At 46.4% G+C, this 24,883-nt stretch overlaps 7 protein-coding genes across 13 annotated transcripts; 3 read left to right on the forward strand and 4 right to left on the reverse strand.

The window, feature by feature from the left end:
* Positions 1-6,065: 6,065 nt before the first annotated feature.
* Positions 6,066-14,781, reverse strand: LOC6615875 (cytospin-A). Of its 3 annotated transcripts, none has more exons than XM_002040209.2 (10): positions 14,666-14,781; positions 10,269-11,019; positions 10,067-10,207; positions 9,358-9,534; positions 8,007-9,285; positions 7,788-7,939; positions 7,609-7,728; positions 7,252-7,534; positions 6,912-7,186; positions 6,066-6,842 (listed from the first exon to the last, which is right to left on the reverse strand). In XM_002040209.2, the coding sequence occupies exons 2-10, from the start codon at positions 10,599-10,601 to the stop codon at positions 6,753-6,755; spliced, it is 2,850 nt and encodes a 949-aa protein (XP_002040245.2). In that variant the 5' UTR covers positions 10,602-11,019; positions 14,666-14,781; the 3' UTR covers positions 6,066-6,752. The 3 variants fall into 3 exon arrangements, with proteins under 3 accessions (XP_002040245.2, XP_032582570.1, XP_032582571.1); XM_032726679.1 differs by lacking the exon at positions 14,666-14,781 and adding an exon at positions 12,914-12,998 and having other exon boundaries at positions 10,269-11,322; XM_032726680.1 differs by lacking the exon at positions 14,666-14,781 and having other exon boundaries at positions 7,609-7,725; positions 10,269-11,295.
* Positions 14,782-15,710: 929 nt separating this feature from the next.
* Positions 15,711-16,384, reverse strand: LOC6615876. Its single transcript, XM_002040210.2, has 2 exons — positions 15,907-16,384; positions 15,711-15,847 (listed from the first exon to the last, which is right to left on the reverse strand). The coding sequence occupies exon 1, from the start codon at positions 16,296-16,298 to the stop codon at positions 15,954-15,956; it is 345 nt and encodes a 114-aa protein (XP_002040246.1). The 5' UTR covers positions 16,299-16,384; the 3' UTR covers positions 15,711-15,847; positions 15,907-15,953.
* A 348-nt stretch (positions 16,385-16,732) lies between these two features.
* On the forward strand, positions 16,733-18,185 carry LOC6615877 (vacuolar protein sorting-associated protein 37A). Of its 4 annotated transcripts, none has more exons than XM_032726704.1 (4): positions 16,733-16,992; positions 17,037-17,341; positions 17,402-17,553; positions 17,622-18,185. In XM_032726704.1, the coding sequence occupies exons 2-4, from the start codon at positions 17,086-17,088 to the stop codon at positions 17,814-17,816; spliced, it is 603 nt and encodes a 200-aa protein (XP_032582595.1). In that variant the 5' UTR covers positions 16,733-16,992; positions 17,037-17,085; the 3' UTR covers positions 17,817-18,185. The 4 variants fall into 4 exon arrangements, with proteins under 4 accessions (XP_032582595.1, XP_002040247.1, XP_032582598.1 ...); XM_002040211.2 differs by having other exon boundaries at positions 17,048-17,341; XM_032726707.1 differs by having other exon boundaries at positions 16,733-16,936; positions 17,013-17,341.
* A 445-nt stretch (positions 18,186-18,630) lies between these two features.
* Positions 18,631-19,931, forward strand: LOC6615878 (ribokinase). The gene is made up of 3 exons (XM_002040212.2): positions 18,631-18,904; positions 18,963-19,511; positions 19,571-19,931. The coding sequence occupies exons 1-3, from the start codon at positions 18,852-18,854 to the stop codon at positions 19,881-19,883; spliced, it is 915 nt and encodes a 304-aa protein (XP_002040248.1). The 5' UTR covers positions 18,631-18,851; the 3' UTR covers positions 19,884-19,931.
* LOC6615879 (translation machinery-associated protein 7 homolog) lies at positions 19,926-20,414 on the reverse strand. The gene is made up of 2 exons (XM_002040213.2): positions 20,330-20,414; positions 19,926-20,269 (listed from the first exon to the last, which is right to left on the reverse strand). The coding sequence occupies exon 2, from the start codon at positions 20,252-20,254 to the stop codon at positions 20,060-20,062; it is 195 nt and encodes a 64-aa protein (XP_002040249.1). The 5' UTR covers positions 20,255-20,269; positions 20,330-20,414; the 3' UTR covers positions 19,926-20,059.
* Positions 20,415-20,729: 315 nt separating this feature from the next.
* Positions 20,730-23,153, forward strand: LOC6615880 (histone H4 transcription factor). The gene is made up of 3 exons (XM_032726702.1): positions 20,730-21,536; positions 21,666-21,982; positions 22,046-23,153. The coding sequence occupies exons 1-3, from the start codon at positions 20,843-20,845 to the stop codon at positions 22,436-22,438; spliced, it is 1,404 nt and encodes a 467-aa protein (XP_032582593.1). The 5' UTR covers positions 20,730-20,842; the 3' UTR covers positions 22,439-23,153.
* A 312-nt stretch (positions 23,154-23,465) lies between these two features.
* LOC6615881 (60S ribosomal protein L36) lies at positions 23,466-24,629 on the reverse strand. Of its 2 annotated transcripts, none has more exons than XM_002040215.2 (3): positions 24,580-24,629; positions 23,872-23,999; positions 23,466-23,812 (listed from the first exon to the last, which is right to left on the reverse strand). In XM_002040215.2, the coding sequence occupies exons 2-3, from the start codon at positions 23,992-23,994 to the stop codon at positions 23,588-23,590; spliced, it is 348 nt and encodes a 115-aa protein (XP_002040251.1). In that variant the 5' UTR covers positions 23,995-23,999; positions 24,580-24,629; the 3' UTR covers positions 23,466-23,587. The 2 variants fall into 2 exon arrangements, with proteins under 2 accessions (XP_002040251.1, XP_032582602.1); XM_032726711.1 differs by having other exon boundaries at positions 24,529-24,580.
* Positions 24,630-24,883: the final 254 nt, after the last annotated feature.

Genomic DNA, 24,883 nt, shown 5'->3' on the forward strand with positions numbered 1-24,883 from the left:
GTCACCCCCTTTGGCGAGCGAAGAAGGGAAAGAAACTGCGCTTTTTAACTAATGAAATCGTTTGCTAAATGAAACGTGAAAGTCAAATCAAATGAAAACCAGCCAGAGTTGCTTCTCGCCAGCGGAAGCGGAAATGTGTCGCCGTTCAGTGGCAGACAGAACCAAACAGAGCAACAAGGAGCATTAAATAACTAAATATTTTAAAACCCAATCTCGAATGCGGTTTCGAAAAACCAATTTAAATCCACTTGAGCGGCGAAGCTATCTCGATTTTTGGATTGGGTTCAGGACTGAAATTCAGTTTTGATGTGTGGCTAACTGTGTGTGCGTTTCCGTTTCCGGGAGGCGGAGAAAATGTGGAAAACGGGGTGGCGGCACAGTCACTGCGGTCTGCACTCGGCTATGCGATTAATATGCTGATTTATTCGCAACGGAAGGGTTGCTTAATTTCCACTGACGGCTCTTTTATTTATTTACTCGTCCAGCCTGGACACAAGCCCAAAGTAACTCGCATAAACATAAACTCCACCCAGGGACCGCAATGCTGGATAGCAGGTTTTCAAGAGGTATATAGGACTCCGGTTATGAATACTAAATGCAATATTCCGGGAGCTCTTGAATTTTTTCAATCTAATACATGTTTCGGCCAAGGTTAACATATAAAAGCCTCGTCGAAGGAGTCTATCTACTACACTCTCTGAATTAGATTGTGAAGTAGCTATTAAGCATGGATGTCTCTGGCTCCATCGAATTCCTTCTCGCAGATATCCCCTTAACCACGAAGGTGGCGAGGAACCGTTTTCAGCGACCCAAAAAGTTGATCGCTTTAGTTCATTTTTCTACTTGGCTTGTCTTTTTCTTTTGGCGGTTTGCATATGCACAGCGTTATTTGTTGGACCCGCCAGCCAATTACTGCAACGAACAAACACACAAACGCATAAATATCTCTGGCCAGGACAGCTCCGTAATGCCGGAATCCTGCGACCTGTCTCGTGCCAGTGGTCGACTGGAATTGTGTACTTGTTGTCTGGTTATCAACTCACTTCCGGAACTTAATGGTCTGAATCCTTTGGCTGCCTTGATTTGACTCCAGGCCCACTTGCCACAGCTCTATTAAAGACGAAATTTAGTTGTCAGTGAGATCCTGCAAGGCAATTCCTGGCAGCTTTCCAAAATCATTCACATAGCTGATTCGATCTTTTGAAATTCCGCAATCAGAACGAACTTATGATCCGGTAGAACCCTCCCACATTGGCGACCTGAAGACTCTTCCGAGTCTAGGAACATTGCCATTATCGAAGTGCGGGTACCGCAGGGTTGACAACACAGATCGTTTTCAGTGAATCTAATAGTCTTTTGGTCTTTGAGAAACGGGTATTAAACCCGATCAAATTGAAACAAGTGTGATTCCAGGTTGCTTGGGAACCCTTAAAATGTTAAGTATCTAACAAAAGGAAGACTATACCCAGTGACAAATCTAAGCCGGCTTATCCCGAGAATACATAGATAAATTCACGATGCAGGATGCCGCCCATCACGCAGCACACTGTCCGATTCCGCCTTCTTTTGTTGACTTCTCCCCGGCTGTGCTTTGTTTTTAATGCACTTTTGATGAAACCATCATGTCACATTACATCAAACCAAACCAAACAGAGCAAAACAAAGTCAAACAAAAGACAGAATAAAACTAAGCACACAAACGATTCTTTGGACGCACACGCAGTTCCCAGACGAATCCTTTGGGTTCAGCGGGGGCGTCGAGCCACACGATTTCTCCCCGGACACAAGAATTTTGGCCATTTAAAAGCGGCAGCTCGAAATCTCATAAACACCTCGCTCGGCACAAATTGAAATCTGGTTAGCGGGCTGGCAAAGAGGGGTGCCAAACAAACATTGACACGCCCTTCAGGCAGGAGGCTGAGATTTCAAAGGCCAATAGGTCGCAAAGTGCAAAAAATTCGAGATAAAACATGCAGTACTGTTTTTCGTAGGTTTAACGCTGCGTAACAGAAACAGTCACAGAAACACTCTTGTAGTTGAAAGTTGAAAATTAAAATTGTGCGTAGAAATGTTAACACTTTAGTGGTATTTATTTCTCCCCGTGCACAGGAAACGGAGCTCATGCGTGCAAATCAGAGTGAGCCAGCAGCCAAGTGCGACCAAAGGATATAGGGCAAGAAGTCAGGGATGGACATGCCAGATCGGAGGGGTTCTTCAGCACGGGAAAGTGGGTGGAGCACAAACAAATTTATTGGCTCGGCGTAAGCCCTGATGCGTATTAGCTGACCACGTGGGACTCCGCCCGTGGGACAGGATTCATGAGTCTTGTTATGCCCTTGCTGACGAATAGGGGTTTCTGGCACAGCGGAGTTCCTTATTGAATCTTTATTGAATTTTTATGGAATCGTTATGGGGATCGTTTAGCAGGAAGGTCGTGCAAGTCATTTAGACATGTTTAGTCGAATAAACCAAAGCTGACAAGCCAGTTCGACCAGTTGGGCCAGTTGGGCCAGTTGTGGGGGTGCACAATGTCGAAAGACAGATTGGGATAAATATTTGGCAGGCATAACCACAAAAGAGCTCTACCCGGAGTAACTAATTATTTTGTTAAAACAATAATCTAATTGTATCCCTTTTCGACATCTTAAAATCATGCAATAGTTAATTAATCTATCTGCCTTGTTACTTTTTTTACCAACGATTCCAATTATGTAAAACCCGGTCAATAATACGTTGTTTATTGACCCTCAGCCTCGATGACCCAACGACTTCAGATTCAGCCCGAGAGCAGGATGGCATTAGGTAGACGGTTAAGGAGGTCCGCGGGGCACTCAATGGCTCTTTGTGGATCCATTGTGACTGGCATTGCAGCCGAGCTGTCGGAAAAGCCGAATAATAGCCCAATAGCCGAAAAGTCACATGCAGAGCCCTTGGCCTGTTCCATTGTGTTTTTTAGTACTTCCTCGAGCAAAGAAGCCCGAGCTGACAACAATGGCTGGGCAGCAATGTGTCATGCTTGTTGATTTGTAAGGATGCAGTGCTGCCGCTGGAATTGTATTGACCGGAAAATCATAAAGCTCTTTGTTGCCGAGAGGAAATCAAATCGTAGCGGCCTCGTCATGCAACTGGACCATCTCTTCGAGACCGGAAATGTTGCCCAGTGTATTTAATCTCTGTCCGCTCTTCGATTTTCCATTACCCTATTATAATCCTTCCTCATTTTCCATTTTTCGCGTTCCTCCGTTTCTGAAAAGCCTTTGCTTCCGCCGCAAAGTTGCTCCGATCGTCGGCGTCATTATCATGGAAAATTGTTTCTAAGTTGACAGGCAGTAAACAGGATTTGCCTGTGCACATCGGAAGTGTCAGAAGAAGCGGAATGTTAAGGAGTCAAAGTTAGATTCTAAATTAGCATCCAACTATCTCTGACAGGAAGCTAACTTTTCCGAATATGTGGCTAAGCGTCTGTCTGGGTGGCTTTCTTCTTCTCTTCCAGAAATGTGGGGCACATTGGCAAGAGGTGACAACAGGTTCTATCTAGTTCATCTAGTTCATCCAGTTCCCATAAAATCGGCCAAAAATAAATCTTTCCTTTTCTATTGGAATTTGATCATAGGTTAGGGGTATAAGGCAGTGTATGAATATACAATTGGCTTGCCAAACACCGATTATTCAATGTTTTCGTGTTGTATATATCGAGTCGATCTATATCTCCCATGTCCGCCCGCATTTCCCGACCGGGTTGGGGTACTTGTTCTTGGTGGGATCAGGTCTTTTACGGATATACATATGGCAAATGACCCAGAAATGACACGCACACAAAACGATTTTCCGACGCCTGAATTGACATGACCTGACCTGGATGAGCAATGTCCACCCCTCACTATCTATATAGCCAGATATATATCTGGATCCCAGCCACACCCACTCTTACTCACCACTCATATTCACTTCCACATTCGCCAACGTGTCTGGTTTTTTTTCGGTTGGAGCATATACGTGCATATGTGTACCTGCACAGAGAAAATAAAACGGATTTTAGAAATTTATTGAAAGTCATTAGAATAAGGAGAAATGATTATGAACAAAATGTGGTATTTCTACACTCTAAGCATAGACAATTTAAAAAATAGTTTGGCTTTTGAAAACCAATACAATAATTAATACAAAAGTCGAAAGTCGAATATAAATATTAAAAAATAAATAGTCCTTCCTCCAGATTTACTTTTGTCAATTTTCTAGTTAGCATTGTGTGTTTTCTTCGTTTTGTTAAAGAAAATTTCGTTAAAACTGCGAAAATATGTTGTTAATATGCATTTCGAACTAGTTGCAATAAGAGAGAGTGCAATAATAAAATATAAATACAATTTTGAATACGAAAACTACATACGTTTTTACTAGATTGGCGTGTCAGTCGACATTTTATTTAACATGCAAAATTCAATACTGCAAGCGCGACAACAATGAATGAGAATAGTCAATAGTAATTTATTTCCGTGTACCATACCGCCTGGCTCATCCATTGCGCAGTCACATTAACCATTATGATTTATCCACATGGGTGGTTGGGCGGACAAGGACGAGCGGCGTCCGGTAAGTGCCGCTGTGCATTTGAGTGGAAACTATAGATAATATTTTTATAGTTGCACTGCCACCGACCCATTAAGTGTGTGAATATGTACGTGTCCCCGCACTCGTGGCTGCCTGCCTGTGCCCAGTCTGTTTCTTATATTAAAATGTTGCCCGAATTGAAATTTATTTTTGCCAATTTCTTGATTTATGACCAAGCATTTTTCTCCATTTCCCCAAGACTCCTAAGCCAAAGGCCGCCATCTCCCGTCAAATATACGCACAAGTTTCGGGGACTGGCCACTGGTCAGCAAAAGATGCGTCAGCGTTTAATTTCATTTTCGACATGTGCCGAGAAAAGGACAGTTTCACCACAACAAGGAGCCGCCTAATTGACAGATACTATTTGCTTCTCCCCTGCACCACGCGGCGAACAAAAGGGTAGATGGATGTTTAAAGGCTTTTCGAACTACGTGACCTTTGCCCAAACGCACGGACCAAATTAAAAGACACGAAAGCGTTTGATAATAGTCCGGTCCAAGCAGCTGCAGGTTTGTTCATTACTGCCGAATGACCGAATGACCACCTTTACCGACCAGGAATTTAATGTGTGATTTTTCCTTAATTTGATGAACGTGTGAGAAAATTTGTTATTAGAAAGTATTACTAGCTTTTCTCGAATTTATCATTATTGATATATTGTCATTCATATAGGTCCATTTGTATGCAAGCTAATTTGTCCTTTGTGCTTTTTGTTACTGGTAGTATGTATTATAGACTATATATGTGAGACTGACTACTGATCGGATGATTCACAGAGAAATTTTGGTAAGCCGAACTTTGTACAGTCTTGTTGTAGATGTTCGCAAGACAATACAAAACATATTTGATCGTTCAAAATTTTGAAAGATATATCTAAATATAGAAGATTATATGATCAAAAACCATGTTCATTGAACAATAGCGATGGGCCTGTCCTTATCCTTGCCAGCTTTGCCTGTCTCTTTTCATTAGCCTCGAGTACATCAATCATCGGCTTGTTTTAATTTTAAAGAAATTGCCCACCCCCTGCGGTGTGGTTTGGACCCTTACCTAAATCCTCTGAATCATGCCACACCCCAGCCGCCCGTCATCCCCAGAAATCCGACCAACCACATCCGGAATCCCGCCCTCAAAATGATTGAGCCAACGTACAGACGCCATCTCTTTCCTGCTCCAAGGGAAATTTCCCTCTCGAGGGAAATTTGCGCCTGAAGGAGCGCCATTTTGAAAGTTTTTGCACCACGCCTTACATGAGACTCCCCCATTTTCCAAGGGCTCCAGTTTTACTTTTTGTGCGCCTGCCAAGATTGATTTATTTTAATAAGCGGCGGCTCAGAAATTCTTACAAGGAAAAATGCAAATTTCGGGCGCAAAAGATTTTATAGCAATTTTAATTTGCTTCCCGCAGCTTATCCTAGTTTAATGAAGGCATTCAAGCTAAAGAAAACAACCGGGGGTTACTTGACTTACTGCCTTTTGCAGCATATTGTTCTTTATGATAGATCGTTTAAAAATACATTTTGTTTATGTTTAAATTAGTGTTTTGAATTAGTTGAAATAAATAGTTATATATACGCTAAAGCTAGCCCATCTCCTTATTATCTGTATAGTAATGTTTCGTCGTCAAGCTAATAATCGTCCAGCTCAATCGTCGATTTACGCATTAAAATAAACTCTGTACCACGCAATAAAAAAATACCTATATAAACACCCATGTGCAGTGGGAACAGGCTGGGATAGTCATCGTTGTCCTTGGTACGATCGTTCCAACAAACTTTGAAGCTTCATAAAAAAAATTTAACTCTTGCTTATACTTATTACTAGGGTTTGTCTTTAAAACCCAAAAACAAAGGTATTTAAAAGTAGCGATGTCTGAATATGGGGCGCTGCATCGGACGACCATTGTACATGGGCAAGGGAATCAGACGCACTAAAACAGAAGAGGCTTTAAAGGAAAAAGCGTACAAGCTAGAGGAATTGGAGAAAACATTAGATTGCTCTCCTTCGTGAACTGAATATACACAACACCAAACAAATATGAATGCGAAAGAACAAACATATATATTGAAAGCAAAGGGAACCCCACGAATACTGCACAAAAGAGCTCAAGTGGAGGGCAGCAGATGGTCCTTAAGTTCCCTCCTCTAGGTCTCAAAGTATTTGTAGACTGCCGTCACATAGGACATCACCTGCATCCAGTCGGGTCGTTCGATCTGACACATATCATTGATATTCTGGTAGCGAAATTTTCAGATAAGAATAAGAATAAACAAGTTGAGCTTCTGTTGGCCATGGAAACTCACCAGTGTTGTGCCAATTCCCACGGACTCGGCAGCCGCAAATGCCAGCGAAAAGTTGCGACGCTTGTTGGCGGGAGTCAGCTGATCGTACGGAATGCGATCCGGCAAATACGAGTGTAAGATAGCACAGAAGGCCAACCCATCGTTCCACGACGAGCTGAAGTTGGTGATGTCGATGTTGCGGTAGCCCACTGTTTTGTTTTGGCACCACTTCAACAGGGCGTTGCGCTTCGAACCCCCGTTCTTGGCCAGCATGTTTAGCGGGTCCTTGCGTTCGCCTGGGAAGCACGGAAAAGTCGACTTTAGGATCACGAATACATCTACACCGATTAAAACTGCCTACCGCTGATAAATGACTTTGAGACGTTACCAAACGGCAACCCGCCGCTACTGGTGCTGCCCGCGCTGCTGGGCGTGGCTGGCGTAGAAGGTTGGGAGACGTTCTGTATCTGGCTTTGGGTAGATGTTATTGCAAGCTGTTGTTGATCGCGCAGCGGCAAAGTTGCTTTGGTAGTGCTAGCTAAATCTCCTCCGCTGCCAGATGAAGTATTGGTGCCCTGTCCGGCACCAGCTTGATTGCCGACGTTTACGTGCAAGTTGCTGCTCTGCAGCACAGGCAACCGAATCTGTGGAGAATTCAAGGCCATTAGTTCAGAAATACAGCACGAGCACTCAAATTCATTTTCGATTGAATACTCACGCTCTCATGCCAGTCACTGGAGGGAGGAAAGATGATGGGCGTGGTGCCCAGGTCAGGAGTCCCGCTGTTTAGGCTGGACGTCGAGCTGTAGTGGGATTCCGACTCGTCGGTTTTGCCCTGCTGTAGGACCAAAATAGTTAGGAATGGTTTGGGGAAGATTAATGCTTCACAGGCCTTACCGCTTTGTTATTCTCAATACTCTCAATGAGCGTTTTGACGGAGAGCCGCGAGTCCTGTCGGCTGAAGCTAAGCTTGCTGCGTCGCGTGGCCATCTCCATCTCACGCTGAACTGTGGACAGCACGGATTGCGGAGTCTCCGACTGTTGCATTTCTGCAAGGGTTAAGAAAAGCATTAAAGATTACCGATTGACGACATAGACAACGGCAATTGGGCTTACGCTGGTTGGAAAGTTTTTCAAGCTGCTGCTCCAACAGTCTGATCTTTTCTTTCTGCGTCTTATTGTCGAGAACTAGCTGCTCCCGGGCGCTGAGCGCCTCAGTCTTAAAGTCGTTGGCCACTCGCACAGTCATGAGAAGGTCGGCCTGGAACTGCTGCCACTCCTCGGCCTCCTTGCGCCGCAGCTGTGTCTCCTGGTCGAGTCTACACTCTGCCTCACCCAGCTTCAGTTGAACGTCGCCCAGATGGCGCTGAGTTTCAGCTAGCAGAGATTGCAACTGGGCTTTGTCTTCCTGATGGCATTTGCACTGAACCTGCAGTTCGGCCACGCGTTCCTCCAGGGCCTGCCATTCGCCAGCTATTTTGTCCTTGTCACGTTGGAGCTGCTCTAAGCGGTATTCAAGGTGGGAGACCGCACACTTGGCGTTATTCTTGACCACTTTGCATTCCTCAGTTAGCCCGGATAGCTGATCACGTAGCCTTCTCAGCTCAGCTTGGCTGCGAGAGCACTGATCTTGTAGCTCAGCCACACGCTCTTCTAGGGCATCCTTCTCCTTTCTGGCCACATCCAGCACTTCGCTCAGGTCTGTCTTGTCTCCTCTGGACAAATCTGCTTCTAGCTCCTCGATCTTTGAGCGCGCATTCTCCAGAAGAGTGCTCAGTCGACTGATTTCGATGGCCCTCTGCGATATCTCTTCCATGGCCTGAGAAAACTGAGCCTCTCCTTGCCGCCGCTCTGCGTTTGCTGCATCCAACTGAGAATCCAGCAGGGCAATTCGTTCCCTCTGGCGCTGCAGTTCCAGTTGGCCAGCTTCCCGGGCCTGTTTCATTTCCGCCAGCTCAGCTCCCAGTTCCTCCCGCTTGAGCAAAACTGCCTCGCGCTCCTCCTGTGATGTCTTGATGAGGTCCAGAAGCTTCTGCTCTCTCTCCGAAGCACTTACTTCGGGTGCAGGCTGTTTGGTATCCCGAAGTAACAGCTCTTGCAGCGTGCTGATTTGCGTACGCGATTCATTTAGCTTCTCCGTCTGTCGGCATAGCGACTGAAAGAGCACATCCTTCTCCTCGGCCAGACGCTCGTTCTCCGTCTGCGTATCCGTCAGCTGGGTTTGCAAGTCTGCCAGCTCCTGCAACGTAGCCTGTAGCTCCTCGTTAGTGGAGTAGTGTGTCTCCTCCATTTGAATGATCTTGTCTTGCAGGCAGGCTACAGAGATCTCGCTGGAGGATGATTGTTTATCCCAGTCGGGAGTGAGGCAGGGTGTACCATCATGCGCATCATGTGTCTGAATATGGAAAGGAAATAGGGATAATGTTAGGGTCTTTTGCATCACTAGAAATCGTCTGAAAGTACTTACACTGGGCAGGGCTATTGAAGCGGGCGCTGAACTGTGCAGCCGCTGCGAGTCTTGAATGATCTGGTGCTTCTCCGCATCCGACAGCGGTGAGTTTACTACGTCCCGTAGCCGATTGCGCAGAGATTCATTCTCGTATTTCAAATTACCGATTTCCATCTGGGACTTTTCCTGTAGACTCTGGAAGCACAAGTATCAGACTGATCAGTTTTGCTTCTCTCTGGGCTGCGTTAATGTGGCTGCTGTTGCATTACGACGCAAAATCAGACTACTACACCCAATTAAAGGAGCGCTATATCGCTATATCGTATTTAACATGCGCGGATAAGTGAGGGTAGCGAAGCGCAGCGTCCAAGAACTCGGCTTTGCCTGTAATACCCTTTACTAAAGCTTTTTAACGCCGGTATAACTCAAAGGCTTGCTTACTAACATTTAATTCTTAACGGACTTATTCAAAGAATAAAAGATAACTCTGAACGTATGCTTATATTTAAAATAGCTTATTTTCTTACTAAAAAATCTAGCCCACCCCCTTTGTGCAAGTGTATATGATGAATTCATCAATGCGGGAGAGGCAACAAAAACATCAATCAGCCGTGACAACACAGCAGCAACTTGTGGTTAGCCAACATCCCCGTTTTCGCTTACTACCCCCCGTAAGCCAACTTAAACCATCTTTCACCATTTACACCCCTGGCGAGCTTTTGCGCACCTGCATTTTAACCAGATCGCCCTTCAGCTTGGCCACCTCGCTTTGGTATGGCAACAGCTCCGTGATGCGTGTCTCCAGTTGCATTTGCTCGCTTTTGAATCTATCCATCTGTTTGTGCAGCTCCTGCATCTTATTGTTAGCCTGTGTGGTTGAGTTTCGATTACTATGTGAAAACTGGGCAACAAATGGGGACTTAACTTACCTCTAGGAGTTGCTGTTGTTGCTGTTCGTTGTTTAGGAGTTGCTGTTGCTGCTGTTGTTGGTAGCTGCTTGCTGCCACAGCGGCAACCGCAACGGCGGCTGCTGCTGCGGGAAAAGAGCTGACCGGACTATCAGCACTGGTGTTGCTGCCGTTCGCCGAGGTTGCTGTTGCAGTTGCCGTTGCTGCTGCTGCTAGTTGCTGGTAGAAATCTGCAGCAGCGGCGGCAGCAGCGCCACCATCTTGTAGTGCGGCCAATGCGTTGTTGTTATTGATGTTGCTGTTGCTGGAGCTCCCAGTCGCTGAAGCCTGCGGCACTGCTGCCAGGGAAGTCATCAGTGGTTGCTGTGGATCATGTGGTTCAGGTGCATTGCTGTGTGGCTGCTGCACTGGCAACAGCTTGGGCTGCTTTTGTCCCTTGAGCTTGGACTTCTTTTGAGGCAAGGTGTTGCTTTGGGGCTTCTGATGCTGCTGCTGCTGTAACTGTTGCTGCTGGCGCCTCTGTTCCTGCTGCTGGTTGGTCAGCAGTAGCGCCCCCTCGTCACCCACATCCACGCCTCTTTCGTAACTGGCCGTCTCCTGGTGGGCGTAGAACTTTGTAGTTGCTGCGGTGATGCTGTTCTGCGGCTGCTGCTGCTCGTGGGCGGTATTCAATGAAGTGCTCGACTGCGACTTCTGTCGATTGTTGTTTGAGGAGTTCTGCTGCTGCTTGTGTGACGAGTTGGAGGAATGGGAGCTGGAGGTGCCCTGTCCTCTGCGGAACAAGGATTTCAGTTTGATCATCTTGCTGCCAGTCTTGCCTTGCTCGTTGCAAAACGTGAACCATCAACCATATACTTGTTGCTTTTAAACTTATTTAATATCAACCATCATTTATTGTGTCTTGCAGTTAAACTTGATTAATTTGATCTTTTATCGTTCGTTGCGCTTTTAATGTTTTCTAATGTGTAATTGTAGAAATTTAGTTTACATGTTCGTCTTTTTTCATTTGTCGTTCAATATCACTTCTTTTATTTTTTAGATTCTTGTTATAAACTTATTTCGTTGGGAACGTGTACTGCAAAACGGGCGACGAATGAGTCAATCGATGAATAGAGAAAAGCGGGCTTGAAATTGGATTTCACAAGCAACAGATGATCGTGTTGCATGCAACATCAGGCAAAGTGCACAACAATATAACCCGCTTGCGGCGACGAACAATCACACTGCATTGTTATTGTCATTGGGAGAGCGGCTAAGAGGGAGATAAAGAGAGAAACCAAAACAAACGCACAATCGCGTTTGCATTCACACCCGATTATCAATTAAAGGCACTCCGTGATTTCTGATTGTCAAAACTGAAGCTCAGTCCACTTCTACCAGCTCGGATTCAGTTCTGGAACGGTTAAATTGATGGCGCACTGTATTCTGGCCCGGGCCCTGCTACAACGTCAACAATTCGACAGCCGCCCTTGGACACACTGAAAGTCACACGTACGCTGCTGGACAAACGGGGCCAAGCCACCAGCATCAGAAGTTAAATCAAATAAAATAAACATGTAGGCTTGTGAGGACCGGTGGCGTACAAATTGATCACATTTCCCACGAATAATTCACGTCAGCCTCTGCTGTAGGCGTTGGGGTTCTGTGCGAAAGAGAGGACTCTTTCTCTTCACCCATTGTCCACAGGGACCACCCCAACCTCTCCGCTCTCCACCACCCAGGGCAGTATGCGTGTGTGCTTTCACATGCAAGGCGGATTAGTCATTTCACGACTGAGCGAAAAGACTACAGGAGAACAAATGAAGTGCAACTGAGCAAATGGCATTGCCAGCTGACCCCAGCGGAGTTGCACTTGCAAGTTGCAACACGCCGAACAGAAGTGTTGCAAAACAGTCAGATCTTCGGATTTAGCTAGTTTGCCATGTATGGCCTCGAATGAGTTTCATTCGGATTTCTTTTTTGTGACAGCGACCCACGCGAAACATACAAATTTTGTATTTCACTTTGGGCTAAAAATTTAAACGCAAACAGTGGAGTGACATCATGCTGAGCACGAGCGAAACATGAAATTAAATTCATGTATTCAGAGAAACACTTTTTGCCTAATTGCCGATGGACACGAGAGTTTTTTCTTATCACCTGGCGGGGGTTTATCTTTATCATGTTTGCACAGCGATAAGTTGGATAAGTGGGCAGAATACAAACACGGCATCCGACTTGGCATTGGAATTCTTATTTCCAGATGCAGTTTGAATGCGCGCCCAAATTCGGGAACTATGCAATACTTAAAATGCAACTGCGGAGCTGGGAGAGCGGGCAAATCAGGATGTTGGGTGAAAGAGGGGATGAGAGGGGAGATCTGCTTGCCCTTCAACGAGAGGCAGCAACAACAATGGAGTTGCCAGAAAGGGAACAGAAATTGAATGAAAATCAGAAAGAGAGAGTGAGAGAAAGGTGGATAATGAATCAACGCATCAACAATCAAACATAGGCAATGCTGTTTAACTATGTACACCAGATAGCTATAAAAGGAATTTCCTTCCCTTTTCACACACTCTTTCGTAAAAAAACTGCAATACGCCAACAAAACGAAAGGCCAACTTCACACGCACACCAATACGATGCTCAAACAATACCCGCACACTTTTACACGTACGCGTACGTACCGAGCGAAGAACTTTGTTGCTCATTGCTAATTTGTCATAAACCTTAACTGCAGAACATACTACAGTGGGAAACAGAAACAAAGGTAAATTACGCAAAACGAGGCGAGCTACGCACGACTCCAAATAAGCGAATAACTGGTGACAAAGCGACGCGCGTTTCGGTTTTTCTGCTGCTTCCCGACAACAACAAGTGTCTAGTCGACGGCGCCTATCGATATACCCGATAACACTCAACACCGGGGAGCTCCGGGCACGGCGCATGCGTGACACGATGTCCAACACTGGTTGGGCGCGAATAACGGGTACTTTCAAATAGTTGGACTTATTATTGGAAATGTTGTCATAATAATAAACATAGCACTTCTGTCGAAGGCCATAATTGCAAGGAGAGCAAGAACTTTTGAGTAATTGTATGTAAATATTAAATGTACATATCTTGTGTCCCAAGAATGCGTGGCTAAGTATACTTGGCCACCTTGCAGTAGTTGAATAAGTCTGCCACCCGTTCTTTTGAGCTTTTCCTGTGCTGCCTCTTCTCAAGCGTGGGCCTTATCAAAGCCAGCAGGGCAGCAAAGCTGCAAAAGAAACCGCAAGAAGCAGGAAAGCGTGTCTGCCGTTCGTAGGAGAAGGGGTTCATTCGCGGCTTTCAGCATTTCTGCCAGTTACACGTTTCTTTGCTCTTCTTTCTTTCCCCACCGCATGGCTCTTTTATGATTCGTATTGCTTGCAAGCTACGTACATTAGAGGTCTATGACCAAAGGCCAGGCCGAAACAAAGCTTACCGCCCGTCCCCCAAAAAAAATAATAGGGAAAATGATAATGAATAAAAGAGGCTGAAGGTTTTTTCAGTTGGCTTACATGAGGGGGGTTCAAAGCTCACCGGCCATTCATTCACTGGCGTCTAAAAGCCAAAAGATCTGTGAGATTTAGTTTTGTCCGGCGGGTTCCAAACATTTTCCAGCTAAAGTTGGTGAAGTTCTAAAGCACAGCAATTAGAAAATAGAAACGGTTTTTGTAACACCCGCGTTTACAAACGTTCCGCTTTGGCGCGCCAAAGAAATGTGCGCTACGCTCCAAACTGTTGGCTATATCGGCGCTTTTCCCACACTAAGGAAATTACGGAGATCAGGTGACAGATCTTTTCAGCAGAGACATTAATTTACGAGGTGACCATTCCTCCAAACAGCGTCCCCAGAACGCCAGGCAGTTGCCCATGAAAAGCCTGGTTAAAGAATCAACTGGTCATGTGCAGCTTGGGTTCGAGGTGGAACTTAGTTGAAAAACCTTAAGGGGCAAGCAATAGCGATTTGAAGCCGCTACAGTGGACTGCGCAGTCGCGGCGCACTGCTCGTTCACCGTTACCACTTGAATTAGACGCCGCTCTTTTTTGATATTTATATGTATTTCTGTTCGTGTTTATCGACCTTTGTTTGCTCCGCTTGTTTTACGTACATTGTGTGTTGTTGTATGAGCGGCGGTCACAATAAATTATTTTTAGAAAATAGTTTCGTTTTCGCTAATATATACATTTATGCGTGGCTCGGAGTTGTAAAGTTGCTTTGTTGATGGTTTACGTTTTGCTGCGCTGCTTACGTTTTTGTTGCTGGTGCAGAAGCAGAAAGTGGAAGTTTCAAAATTTCACTTTCCCGAAATTGATATAATGCTCTTTGATGGTTTTCGTATCAAAACCACCAGCAACAACAACGATCTGCTTTACATTTCTTTGCGTTTTTGTTTTTTTATTTTACTCACCCTGCTTCCCGCGGCGAATGTAGAAAACGACGAAGTGCCGGAGAAATATGGTGAGGAGAGGAGAAGGCGCAGAGACAATCGAATTCAAACGGTACTTTTCCTAGATTCGCCCCTTCCTTTTAACTGTATTTTCTGTAGGGCGGAATGCCGTTTTTGCATGGACTACTATTTGTACGCACTTGCACCTTTGGCTTTTCGTTGTTTCTGGACACCGAAAAAACAAAAAGTAAAAACAAAATAGATCGGGGGCTTCGGATACCGCTACACACACACAGAAAACACACTCGAAAAAACAGCTGGCGCGTTAATTACATTAAAAATTCGCAAGGAAGCCTTCGAACAATGGCAGAAATGCAACTAATTAGCAATTATTTGCAGATTTTTTTGTTTTCTTTACGCCTCTTCTTTGCACAAATTCCAATTAGACGATGCGGCGGCAGCCATCTGCAAATGCCATTTGTTGTTGACTCCCGTTATTTCGCAGACAGAGCAAGTGCAGTTATAGGCGAAACTGAGGGAGCGGACGAGCGAAAGAAATAGCCAATGACCTCCCCTTGATGACGGGCTATTAATATTCATTTACATGTCTCTTCTTGTTTTGTTTTGTGTGCAATGGAACAGATGACTCCGCACAGGAGGATGCTGCTTGCTGCTCTTCGATTTGTTGCTTTATTAATAGAAGTCACCGAATGCCAATAGCCGATTGGAATCACAACCGCTCGCGGGGACACCGATTACCGGACTACCGGAGTCGTTACTTGGTTAGTTGGCCAACGCCAATAGCCGTGATTAGTCCCGTTGCAGCCTGCCAATATGTTACGCTTTTGCTTTTGTTATTGTGGTCGCTTGTTATCGCTTAACGATACGATTTGTCCGCGGTCAGCGTCGCGTCGCTGCTTATTGTTGTTGCGTTTTGTTATTGTTGTTGTTGCTGGCGATGGGAGATCTCCGATTAGTTTCACTTTTGCGCTGCATTAGTGTGGCTGTCGCTTGAGTGTCTGCAAATACCACAGCGAAGCATACCAAAGACTAAAACTGCCGTACCTTAAATTTGAAATCATTTTAATCTCTTACGAAATTTAAATGTAGAACACTACAAGAAATTTAAGAGTGTCCTTCTATCCCATCAAGATGTATCTGATGCTCGGGGACGCGAAACCATTTTGGATCCACAACGGTTTCCTATTGAGGCCTCAACATAGTTAAGTCCGATTTGTAAGCTTTAATGGCAATAAACATACGATGGCTAAAAAAAAATGATGGTTCACTGAGCTGGTGGGAACTACAGCTACTCCTTGACCCGGTCCACCTCGCTGGCGTCGAAGGGCACCTCCTCCACCTTGTGGAATCCGGAGAACCTGATGATTTTGCCGCTGCCCTCGACCTTCAGGTGTTTGGCGAACTGTTGGGCCGGCGACAGGGCCAGCTCCTCCTCCGTCTTGTAGCCGTAGTACTTGGCCCAGTCGTTGCGTCCGGTGTAGACCATGTAGCAAACGAGGCCGAATGCCTGCCAGGCCAGAACGGCGTACCCGATGCTCAAGCGCCGCTTCCACAGCTCCGCCCGGTGCTCCGGTATGGGATTCGTGTTGCGCCTCACCCAGCGGCGCAGCCACTTCATCTCGAAAAGTGCCATAGTGTGCTTATGTACTGGAGTTACTGAGTTCGTTATGTAAAGATGCAAAATGTAAACAAGCGTCTGCAGCTGGCAACCAGGGTTGCCACACTGTCCAAATCCACCAACTGGCTAGAACCAAGGATGCAAAAAATTAATTATATGAAAACAAAATAAAGTTAGGCTAAATTTACAAGCCAAAGCTGCATTCAGCACTCAGATGGAAGCGAAGTCACTTGTGAGATTTGGCTGTGGCTAGGAAATGTGTTTTGCAGATGCAATAGTGCCAGTGCCTAGTTTACACGTTTTTAATTAACGAAAAGTTCACGAAGTTAAATGAAAACCAAGACATGTATAAGAATTATTATTGTAGCCAAATCTTTTGAAGAAAGCGGGAGCGACTTGAATTCCCGCTGACCGCCTCAGACGCTAACCGAATTTGGCGGCAAGCTAGCCAAGGTGGCAGCACTGAGATGGACAGAGAACGAAAATGCAACTTCGATCGGGGCATATAAAACCAGTGCTTCCAATCCGAAGGCAAAGCATAAAAGATCAGAACATTAGTAGCCGAAGATTGGCTGAGTACCACGCAAAGCGGGCAAGTCCCTTGAAACGTTGGTAGTCTTGCAACCGGGTTCGCCAACTTCCTTTGGAGTTCAGTGAGTGCTCCAGTTTGACACAACTATCCTCGGCATTCGTAAAACTCAGTAAACCGGTAAACTTCCGTTTATACAGTTCACAATTCTAAATTTAAAATAGATCTAACGCAGACACATTGACATTCGAAAATTTGGATTCAAAACTGAAGATGCCGACCACACCACAGGATTTTGCCCTTGCCCACTCTCTTGCCCAAAGACCTCCGGCCGAAAGCAGTGAGGCCAAGGAGCAGGAGGCCGGCCAATCGGACAACCTGCCCAACCTGTGCACTTTGTCGCTGGACGAACTAAAGCAGCTGGATAGGGATCCCGAGTTCTTCGACGACTTCATCGAGGAGATGTCCGTGGTGCAGTACCTGAACGAGGAGCTCGATTCAATGATGGACCAGGTGGAGATCATATCAAGTTAGTAGGTCACGGCCCGAGGCTGGCAAATCTATCTAAGCCTTCTGTATTTTAATCCAGGAGAGAACGAGTGCAAGGGCATTCATTTGGTGGAGCTGAAACGACGACTCAGCGACGATTTTACAGCTTTAAAAGACCTGGGCGAGAAATGCGACCGGCTAAACAAGAAGTACTTCAAGAAGTCGGATGAGTACGCTCCTCAGCATATCAGGGTGAGTTCTCTTGAGAAGCCAATAGCATGGGATGCCCAACCGTAACATGCATTCAATTTCCCCTGAAGGAGCTTCTTCAGATTGCAGCTTCCAATGCCGATGGCGACTGCGATCGTCACGTGGAGCACTTCCTTAACGGAAAGACCGACGTGCAGACGTTCCTCAACACGTACCAGTGGTCGAAGAAGATCAGTACGGAGCGCAAGGCCAAAGAGGAGCGCCTGGGCACCCAGCTGAGTGCTCTGGAGCGGGCTGGTATCTAGGATTGCCTTGGCACTTCCTGGCCGTGCCATCCAGAGCACGGTCCTCCCACTCCTACAGCCACGAGTCGAGTGGAGAATAGCAATGTTAGTAAATTGAGAAGTTAAGCCAGAGATGGGGCGTCATAATCATGGCACACACGGCCACGCATTTCCAGAACAGAAAGCAAAACCTTGGAGTAGTAACAAGAAGGTGCACTAGTCGTTCGTCTCCCAAGATCGTTTACTTGGGCAGCGGGTCTTGTTATTCTATCCGTGCCCCGAAACGATACAGAACTCAGTTCGGAATCGCTTGTATTACCCATTTACTTTTTTTTCATTTGGTTAATCGTGAGACCCATCCATATATTCTATCCATATATACATATATATTAAAAAACTATGCTTTAAATGATAGCTTCTCTTTCTATTTGAGGGAAAGAGGGAATCTTTCAAAACAATGGTTTTTGGAATGATTTCGGTTTTGATTTGAATTAAATTGAACGGCAAATTTAATTATATTTATTATTATTATTATTATTTAATTATATTATATTGGAAAAGGAATAGTTAAGAAACAACGTTCTTAATAACAGAAATAATAAATTGCTTATGTATTTCAACAGTGGCTGGTCTTAATTTAGTTTGCATAAACAAAAGCCAATTAAACAATCATATCTACGATTTCTCCATTATTATTCATATGTACATATATTATTACTAAGCATTTCAATTGTTATAATCGAAAACAATCGAAAGTTTCGTGCTGCAACATTCGTTCGAAATTAAAATGATCCGGTTAGCATGGTATTTTTTGGTATTTTAGCTATAGTTCGTCGATTTATCGCCCGTACCTCTGCCCCGATCTCGGCCAGAAGCGGACTGGGCCAGTTGGCTGATAGTGCTCTTTCGACTGCCCCGCTGCCGCCCTTGCCCCTCTTCCGCCGAGGTCAAGTAATCTCGACTGATAAGGGGCAGTGAGCTCTCGTCTCTGCTCCTCCATTCCACAAGAGACTATAGATAACAGACTATCCACAAGAGACTAGTGCAATTACAGCAATGGCCGAAACGGAAGTGCTGGTATTCGGCTCGGCCATCATTGACTTTATAAGGTAGGTGGGCAGAGAAGGCTCTATCCCAAGGAGAATCTGACAATAACACCTTTTCCAGCTACACGACCCGTCTGCCGAAAGCCGGAGAAACGCTCCATGGGCATCGCTTCCAGACTGGCTACGGCGGCAAGGGCGCCAATCAGTGTGTGGCTGCCGCGCGCCAAGGATCCCGCACAGCTCTGGTGGCCAAACTGGGCGCAGACACCTTCGGCAGCGACTATTTGCGGCATCTGCGCGAGGAGCACGTCAATGTCAACCACGTCGAGCAGCTGGCGGAGCAGACGACTGGCGTGGCCCAGATAGCCGTGTCAGATGGCGGCGAGAACAACATCATCATTGTGGTGGGCGCCAACAATCGGCTGAGCTCGTGTGACGTTTCCTCGGCGGAGGCGCTCTTCCAGGAAGCCAAAGTTCTGGTGTGCCAGCTGGAGACGCCGGTTGAGGCCACCCTGACCGCTCTGAGAACCTTCCGGGGCGTGTCCATTGTCAACGCGGCTCCGGCCATGACCGACACACCCCCCGAACTGCTACAGTTGGCCAACATCTTCTGTGTGAACGAAAGCGAGGCGGCTTTGATGACTCAGATGCCCGACATTTGCAACGTAGAGTAAGTGCGATGCGTAAACCAGTGGTACTGCCAACTAAATCGGGTCCCACTCTTGCCAGGCAAGCCGAAGATGCGGTTGGAAAGCTGATAGCGGCAGGTGCCAACACGGTGATCATAACTCTGGGCAAACTAGGAGCTGTATTCGGCTCCGCCGACTCCAAGGGCGTGTGCCAGCATGTGGCTGCGCCAAATGTGGCGCCCGAAAAAGTGGTGGACACGACGGGGGCTGGCGACGCCTTCATTGGGGCCTTGGCCCACCACTTGGCCCGTCATCCAAAGGGGAAACTGGAGGAGCACATAGCTGCCGCCTGTGCCGTGGCCTCGCAATCCGTCCAGCTACCTGGGACGCAGTCGAGCTTCCCACGCGCTTAGAGGGAAATCCCCGAGAGAATGTGTCGCAACAATAAATCTCTATCCTGACGTACAATGATCTATTTAATGGTAATCGTAAGTATAAAAAGATTGTGGTACACATGGGTGTGCTTCGGCTGGCAATTCAGCGTCCAGAATCCAGTGGGTTGCGGACTACAGATGGAGGCGTGGCATCTTCACTTCTTTCCCGACTTCTTGATGCCGCCGCCGACGAGGGGACCCTTCTTGGAGGCGTTCGCCTTTGCCGCCTCCAGAGCCTTCTGCTGCTCCTTCTGCTTTTGCTTGAAGGCCATGTCGTCCTCGTCCAGGTCCTTCGAGTCCTTCTTCGGCGCCTTCAGAGGCTTCTTCTTACCGCCCTCGCGTCCAGACATACTTGCTCGTTAATGCTGCGTGGGAGGAAAAATCTATGAAAATCGGGTTGGATTCCACAACAAAAAGTCACGCACCTTTTTCACACGTTTTTCCGATCTCAGCTGCACAATAACCATGAGAACAATCGATAGCTTCGCGCTTTCGATTAGCTGTGTGTGTTATCGGAACTGGAAAGTGCGCCAAATATTCCAATTAATATTCCTATTATTATAAGACATTATAAGACTTGTTGTTTCTACAAATCGTTTCTCGAAGCGATCTTAAAGTCATGCTCAACAGGAATGTGTACCAGCCAAAATAAAAAAATGTGGATTTTGTCGATGGCATTTTAATGACTTTTCGTACAAAAAAAAAACATAGAGACATAGAAAGAAGTTGAAGAATATTAGGCCACTAACTATTCAACTAATTCAAAAGGAAGAGGAATTTACCATCGATTACTTGAGCGACCTTTGTAAAAGCGATGTATCGATGAAAAATCGATTTTCCCAGCTCGTCGATAAAGTTGTTGTTTGTTCTAGGTTTACTTTTAATTTCAAATTCAACTAATTTCCGGGATTAAGAGTGTAAATCCTGTCAGAAAAAGCATGCTAAGGCCCCAGTCATCAGTGCCTGCGCCTCAGCCGCCTGGCAAGCGAAAGAAAGCCGCGGAACTGGAACTGACCTGCGGATGGCGCGGCTGCCAGGAGATTTGCACTGGCGAGTGGAGCCTGAACGGGCATATTGGGGATCATCTGGAGCACTATGCAAGGGCCCAGGACGATCGGGGGGCGCATGCGGAGCACATGGAGCATCAGTGCACATGGAACTCCTGCGATTTCCGGACCGCAAACCGGGTGGAGTTCGAACGGCATTCGTACTACCACGGCTACTACTTGAACCTGCTCCTGCAGGGGAAGCTGGAGTGCGATCTGCATCCGGAAATCCCCGCCTGCACCGCGCCGGCCCGCCTCATGGAGAAGCTGCCCGCTCTGGGCCAGAACTTTCGATGTGGTTGGACCGACTGTGAGAGGGAGTTCATTTCGATCGTGGAGTTCCAGGACCACATTGTTAAGCACGCCCTGTTCGAGTACGACATACAAAAGACGCCCGAGGACGAGCGGCCCAAGACGATGTGCAACTGGGCCATGTGCCACAAGCACATGGGCAACAAGTACCGCCTCATCGAACACATCAGTACCCACTCCAACAAGAAGCAGGTGGCCTGCTTTCACTGCGGCGAACTGTTCCGCACCAAGACCACGCTCTTTGACCACCTTAGACGCCAGCCGGAAAACAACAGTGAGTGCGAGATTTGCTCTTTGAAAACACTCAAAAAACTCTTTCTGCCATATCTATAGCTATACGTTATTCCCGCACTTATTTAACTTAGCTTACTTAACTACTTGTCCACCCTCTAATCTGTTGCAGCGAACAGCTTCCAGTGCGCCCAATGCTTCAAGTTCTTTGCCACCAAGAAGCTGCTGAAGAGCCACGTGGTGCGACACGTTAACTGCTACAAGTGCACCATGTGCGACATGACATGCAGCTCGGCCAGCTCGCTGACCACCCACATACGGTACCGCCACCTCAAGGACAAACCGCTGAAGTGTAGTGAGTGCGACACACGCTGCGTTCGGGAGTCAGATCTGGCCAAGCACATCCAGATTGTCCACTCGAAGACGGTGCACCAGTGCGAGCATCCCGACTGCCATTATTCTGTGCGCACCTACACGCAGATGCGACGGGTAAGCCACCATTCCTTTCTGCCATTCGCTCGGCCGCAAGTGAACCTCCTGTTTCTCTTACAGCACTTCCTGGAGGTGCACGGCAACAATCCCATCCTGTACGCCTGCCACTGCTGCGAGCGCTTCTTCAAGAGCGGCAAGTCGCTCTCCGCTCACCTCATGAAGAAGCACGGCTTCCGCCTGCCTTCGGGCCACAAGAGATTCACCTACCGGGTGGACGAGAACGGGTTCTACCGCCTTGAGACGACGCGCATAGAGAGCTTGGAGGTGACCCAACAAATACTGTCGCCGCAGGTGAACGTCTCGCTGGCGGAACCGGACACCGGATCCTGCTACGAGATCGTGGATCCCACAAACACCGAGTTCGAGCGCATCATCGTCTCGAATGATCCAAACGAGGCGCAGCTGATGGGTGAAGTGGTAATCTCCCTGCCCAGCCTAGCGGAGGAGCTGTGAGGAATAGAACCGACCGGCAGCCAACACTTTGATCTCGTGTGCCCTTTACATTACATTAAGCATTTAGCCCTACGCATAACCTAGTGCGATTGGATTAGGTAGCACCCGGGGACGCAACGCCCTGCCCACTGCACAAACAAAACTGATCGTAGTGTGTAAGGAAATCAAGGAGTCAGCCACTCTGGGAATCGGATAAAAAAGACTAGCAGCTTAAGGGTATAATTTTGCAGTACTTATAGGATAAGGCCATTTCTCATTGCTTGTATTGCTTCCTTTGAATCTTTGTGAACTTTTTGTGAACTTATTTGTATTTTAATTGTGCCTCACATTTTGAATTTCACTAATTAGTATATCAATGTTCAATATCAGTTTTTATTTACGTTTCGCACGTTTGTATTCGGTTCTTACTTTAATAGCGTTTAAACTGAAAAACTGCCTTCACTTGTTCGCGGGCCATATATTTTAATTCACCTCCATTTAACATTCAATTGAATCCTTCAACCTAGTTTTTGTAGGTTCGCACCGAAAAGTGCATTGATTATATTAAATGATCATATCCACAAACAGTTTTTACCTTAAGTCGTACGTGCGTGCCTGTTTCTCTTCGTGCTGAATTTCTATAAGTAGCTAATAAGTGACTTGACTTTATTTCTGAAGTTGTGTAGCGAAAAAGAAGAGAAAAGCGAAATATACAGATGATATATACAAACTTAAACGATGATGCGATCCAGATCAGTATTTAATGTGCTTTATTTACACGAAAGAATTTCTAGCATCGGTAAAAAATGGTTGCTACGCTTGAATCTTTGAAATTTGGGGACCTTGGATAACTATCACTTTAATCGCTGCTGTAAAGCCACACTTCGGTTTTTCAGGATGTGTATGGATGTATGGATGTGTAATCCTCCTCTTGGGAAGATGTATGTAGGTGACGACCTATCACATCCCGAACTCTTCACGCATTTTTGCGGCCATTTGTGAGGTTAGCTTCCTCTGCACTCGAAAAAAATAAATACACTTTTGGTGATTGGGTTTTAATGATTTTTAGTTGTTTAATTCTCAAGTAACGTCATCGGAAAGATATAAGAACATAACACGGCGCTCCAGGTTGTTTTCCGATGCCGAGATGCCGAATCAGATTCCGTCCGTTTACTTGGCGTGGGTCTGGGCCTTCCTCAGCTGGGTGAGGATGTTGGACAGCTCCTCGCGCTTCCTCTTGGCACGGATATGGGTGCCCAGGCGGCGCTTGAGGAACTTCAGGGCCCTCTTATCCTTGGATACCTTCAGCAACTCCATGGTGCGCTTCTCGTAGGGAGCGTGGCCAACGACCTCGCGGACCAAGTCGCGCATGAACTTGGTGTGGCGGGTTTGGATCTGCAAGGCATTTACAGTAGAGTCGCGTAAACAAAGTCTAAACGGGCGTGCAAACTTACATTCTTCAAGCGCGATCCGCGCAGACCCTTGACCTTCTTGTCGCCGGTGTACTTTACATTCCTGATCTTCGAGGTCTTGTGGCCCTTGTTCAGGCCAATTGCCAGCTCGTAGCGCACTGCCATTTTAACTGAGGATGCAAACGAGAGACTATTAGTCGGCTTCACCTAGCACAAATCAATGCAATCAATAAAATATCTATTGTTAAGTCAACAAATTCAATGATTGTCCGCGAAGGACAGTGTTAAACAAATACACAGCGATAATAAAAAAAAAAAAAAAATTGCACAACTTCACGATTTCCAAAGACGCGTGCTCGCGGAAATTGCCAGGCAGCTCTTTCCCACTTGTGCGTGTGTCTGAAATTGCCATGCTCTGCGCCACGAGGTCCCTACCCCTGGCGAATTCTGGCGAATTCTGCCCAGGGCACGCGTCCCAACTGCACTGCGAGTCGGGTGGCGACCTTGTTCACTGGTCTTTCGAAAGGCACGCACACATGAAACACAAACTCGCACACAGGCATCAATCTTTGCTGGAAAGGCGACTGCCGCGAGCACGCGGGCGCAAAATAAAAATAAATAATAAAAAAAAAAACAGCAAATGCGGTGCGGACCAAGCGCACTGGGATCGCAGGCGCTTTAGCGCTTGATTTAACACACTTCGCAAGCGATTGCACTAGAATTTAGACTTATTTTCGCGGAACACTCTACCTCTGACGCTGTTAATAGAAAGAAAGAGCGAAAAAAGTTGGACAGGAAACAGTATGGCAGCTGGAGATGGGCGATAGTCGTGCCTTGATATCGATAGACGGGCGGGCGTTGCCAGACTGTCATATTTGCCAATCGAATCCACTTTGCGCGTGCGGAAAATGTAAAATTTCAACATTTTAGCATTTAGTGGTAAACTAGCAAGAAGCTGACACTGGCAAGCAAATATTATGTGCACATATGTGCAAAATATTATGGCTAAACTTCAAAATAGAGACTGACCCCTTAACAACTTATATCAATAAAC

Source organism: Drosophila sechellia, chromosome X, assembly GCF_004382195.2.
Source record: "Drosophila sechellia strain sech25 chromosome X, ASM438219v1, whole genome shotgun sequence".
NCBI lineage: Eukaryota > Metazoa > Arthropoda > Insecta > Diptera > Drosophilidae > Drosophila > Drosophila sechellia.

Excerpts from the sequence above, each read along its gene's own strand:
- LOC6615876 (XM_002040210.2), bottom strand. The coding sequence starts at position 16,298 with ATGGCACTTTTCGAGATGAAGTGGCTGCGCCGCTGGGTGAGGCGCAAC.
- LOC6615877 (XM_032726704.1), top strand. The coding sequence starts at position 17,086 with ATGCCGACCACACCACAGGATTTTGCCCTTGCCCACTCTCTTGCCCAA. Across the intron at positions 17,342-17,401 it reads CCAGGTGGAGATCATATCAA|GAGAGAACGAGTGCAAGGGC; the intron begins GTTAGTAGGTCA and ends ATTTTAATCCAG. Across the intron at positions 17,554-17,621 it reads ACGCTCCTCAGCATATCAGG|GAGCTTCTTCAGATTGCAGC; the intron begins GTGAGTTCTCTT and ends TTTCCCCTGAAG.
- LOC6615880 (XM_032726702.1), top strand. The coding sequence starts at position 20,843 with ATGCTAAGGCCCCAGTCATCAGTGCCTGCGCCTCAGCCGCCTGGCAAG. Across the intron at positions 21,537-21,665 it reads ACGCCAGCCGGAAAACAACA|CGAACAGCTTCCAGTGCGCC; the intron begins GTGAGTGCGAGA and ends AATCTGTTGCAG. Across the intron at positions 21,983-22,045 it reads CCTACACGCAGATGCGACGG|CACTTCCTGGAGGTGCACGG; the intron begins GTAAGCCACCAT and ends TTTCTCTTACAG.
- LOC6615878 (XM_002040212.2), top strand. The coding sequence starts at position 18,852 with ATGGCCGAAACGGAAGTGCTGGTATTCGGCTCGGCCATCATTGACTTT. Across the intron at positions 18,905-18,962 it reads GCCATCATTGACTTTATAAG|CTACACGACCCGTCTGCCGA; the intron begins GTAGGTGGGCAG and ends CACCTTTTCCAG. Across the intron at positions 19,512-19,570 it reads CCCGACATTTGCAACGTAGA|GCAAGCCGAAGATGCGGTTG; the intron begins GTAAGTGCGATG and ends CACTCTTGCCAG.
- LOC6615881 (XM_002040215.2), bottom strand. The coding sequence starts at position 23,994 with ATGGCAGTGCGCTACGAGCTGGCAATTGGCCTGAACAAGGGCCACAAG. Across the intron at positions 23,813-23,871 it reads GCGGATCGCGCTTGAAGAAT|ATCCAAACCCGCCACACCAA; the intron begins GTAAGTTTGCAC and ends AATGCCTTGCAG.
- LOC6615879 (XM_002040213.2), bottom strand. The coding sequence starts at position 20,254 with ATGTCTGGACGCGAGGGCGGTAAGAAGAAGCCTCTGAAGGCGCCGAAG.
- LOC6615875 (XM_032726679.1), bottom strand. The coding sequence starts at position 11,048 with ATGATCAAACTGAAATCCTTGTTCCGCAGAGGACAGGGCACCTCCAGC. Across the intron at positions 7,729-7,787 it reads GTATTGAGAATAACAAAGCG|CAGGGCAAAACCGACGAGTC; the intron begins GTAAGGCCTGTG and ends TTGGTCCTACAG. Across the intron at positions 7,535-7,608 it reads CCAGTGACTGGCATGAGAGC|ATTCGGTTGCCTGTGCTGCA; the intron begins GTGAGTATTCAA and ends AATTCTCCACAG.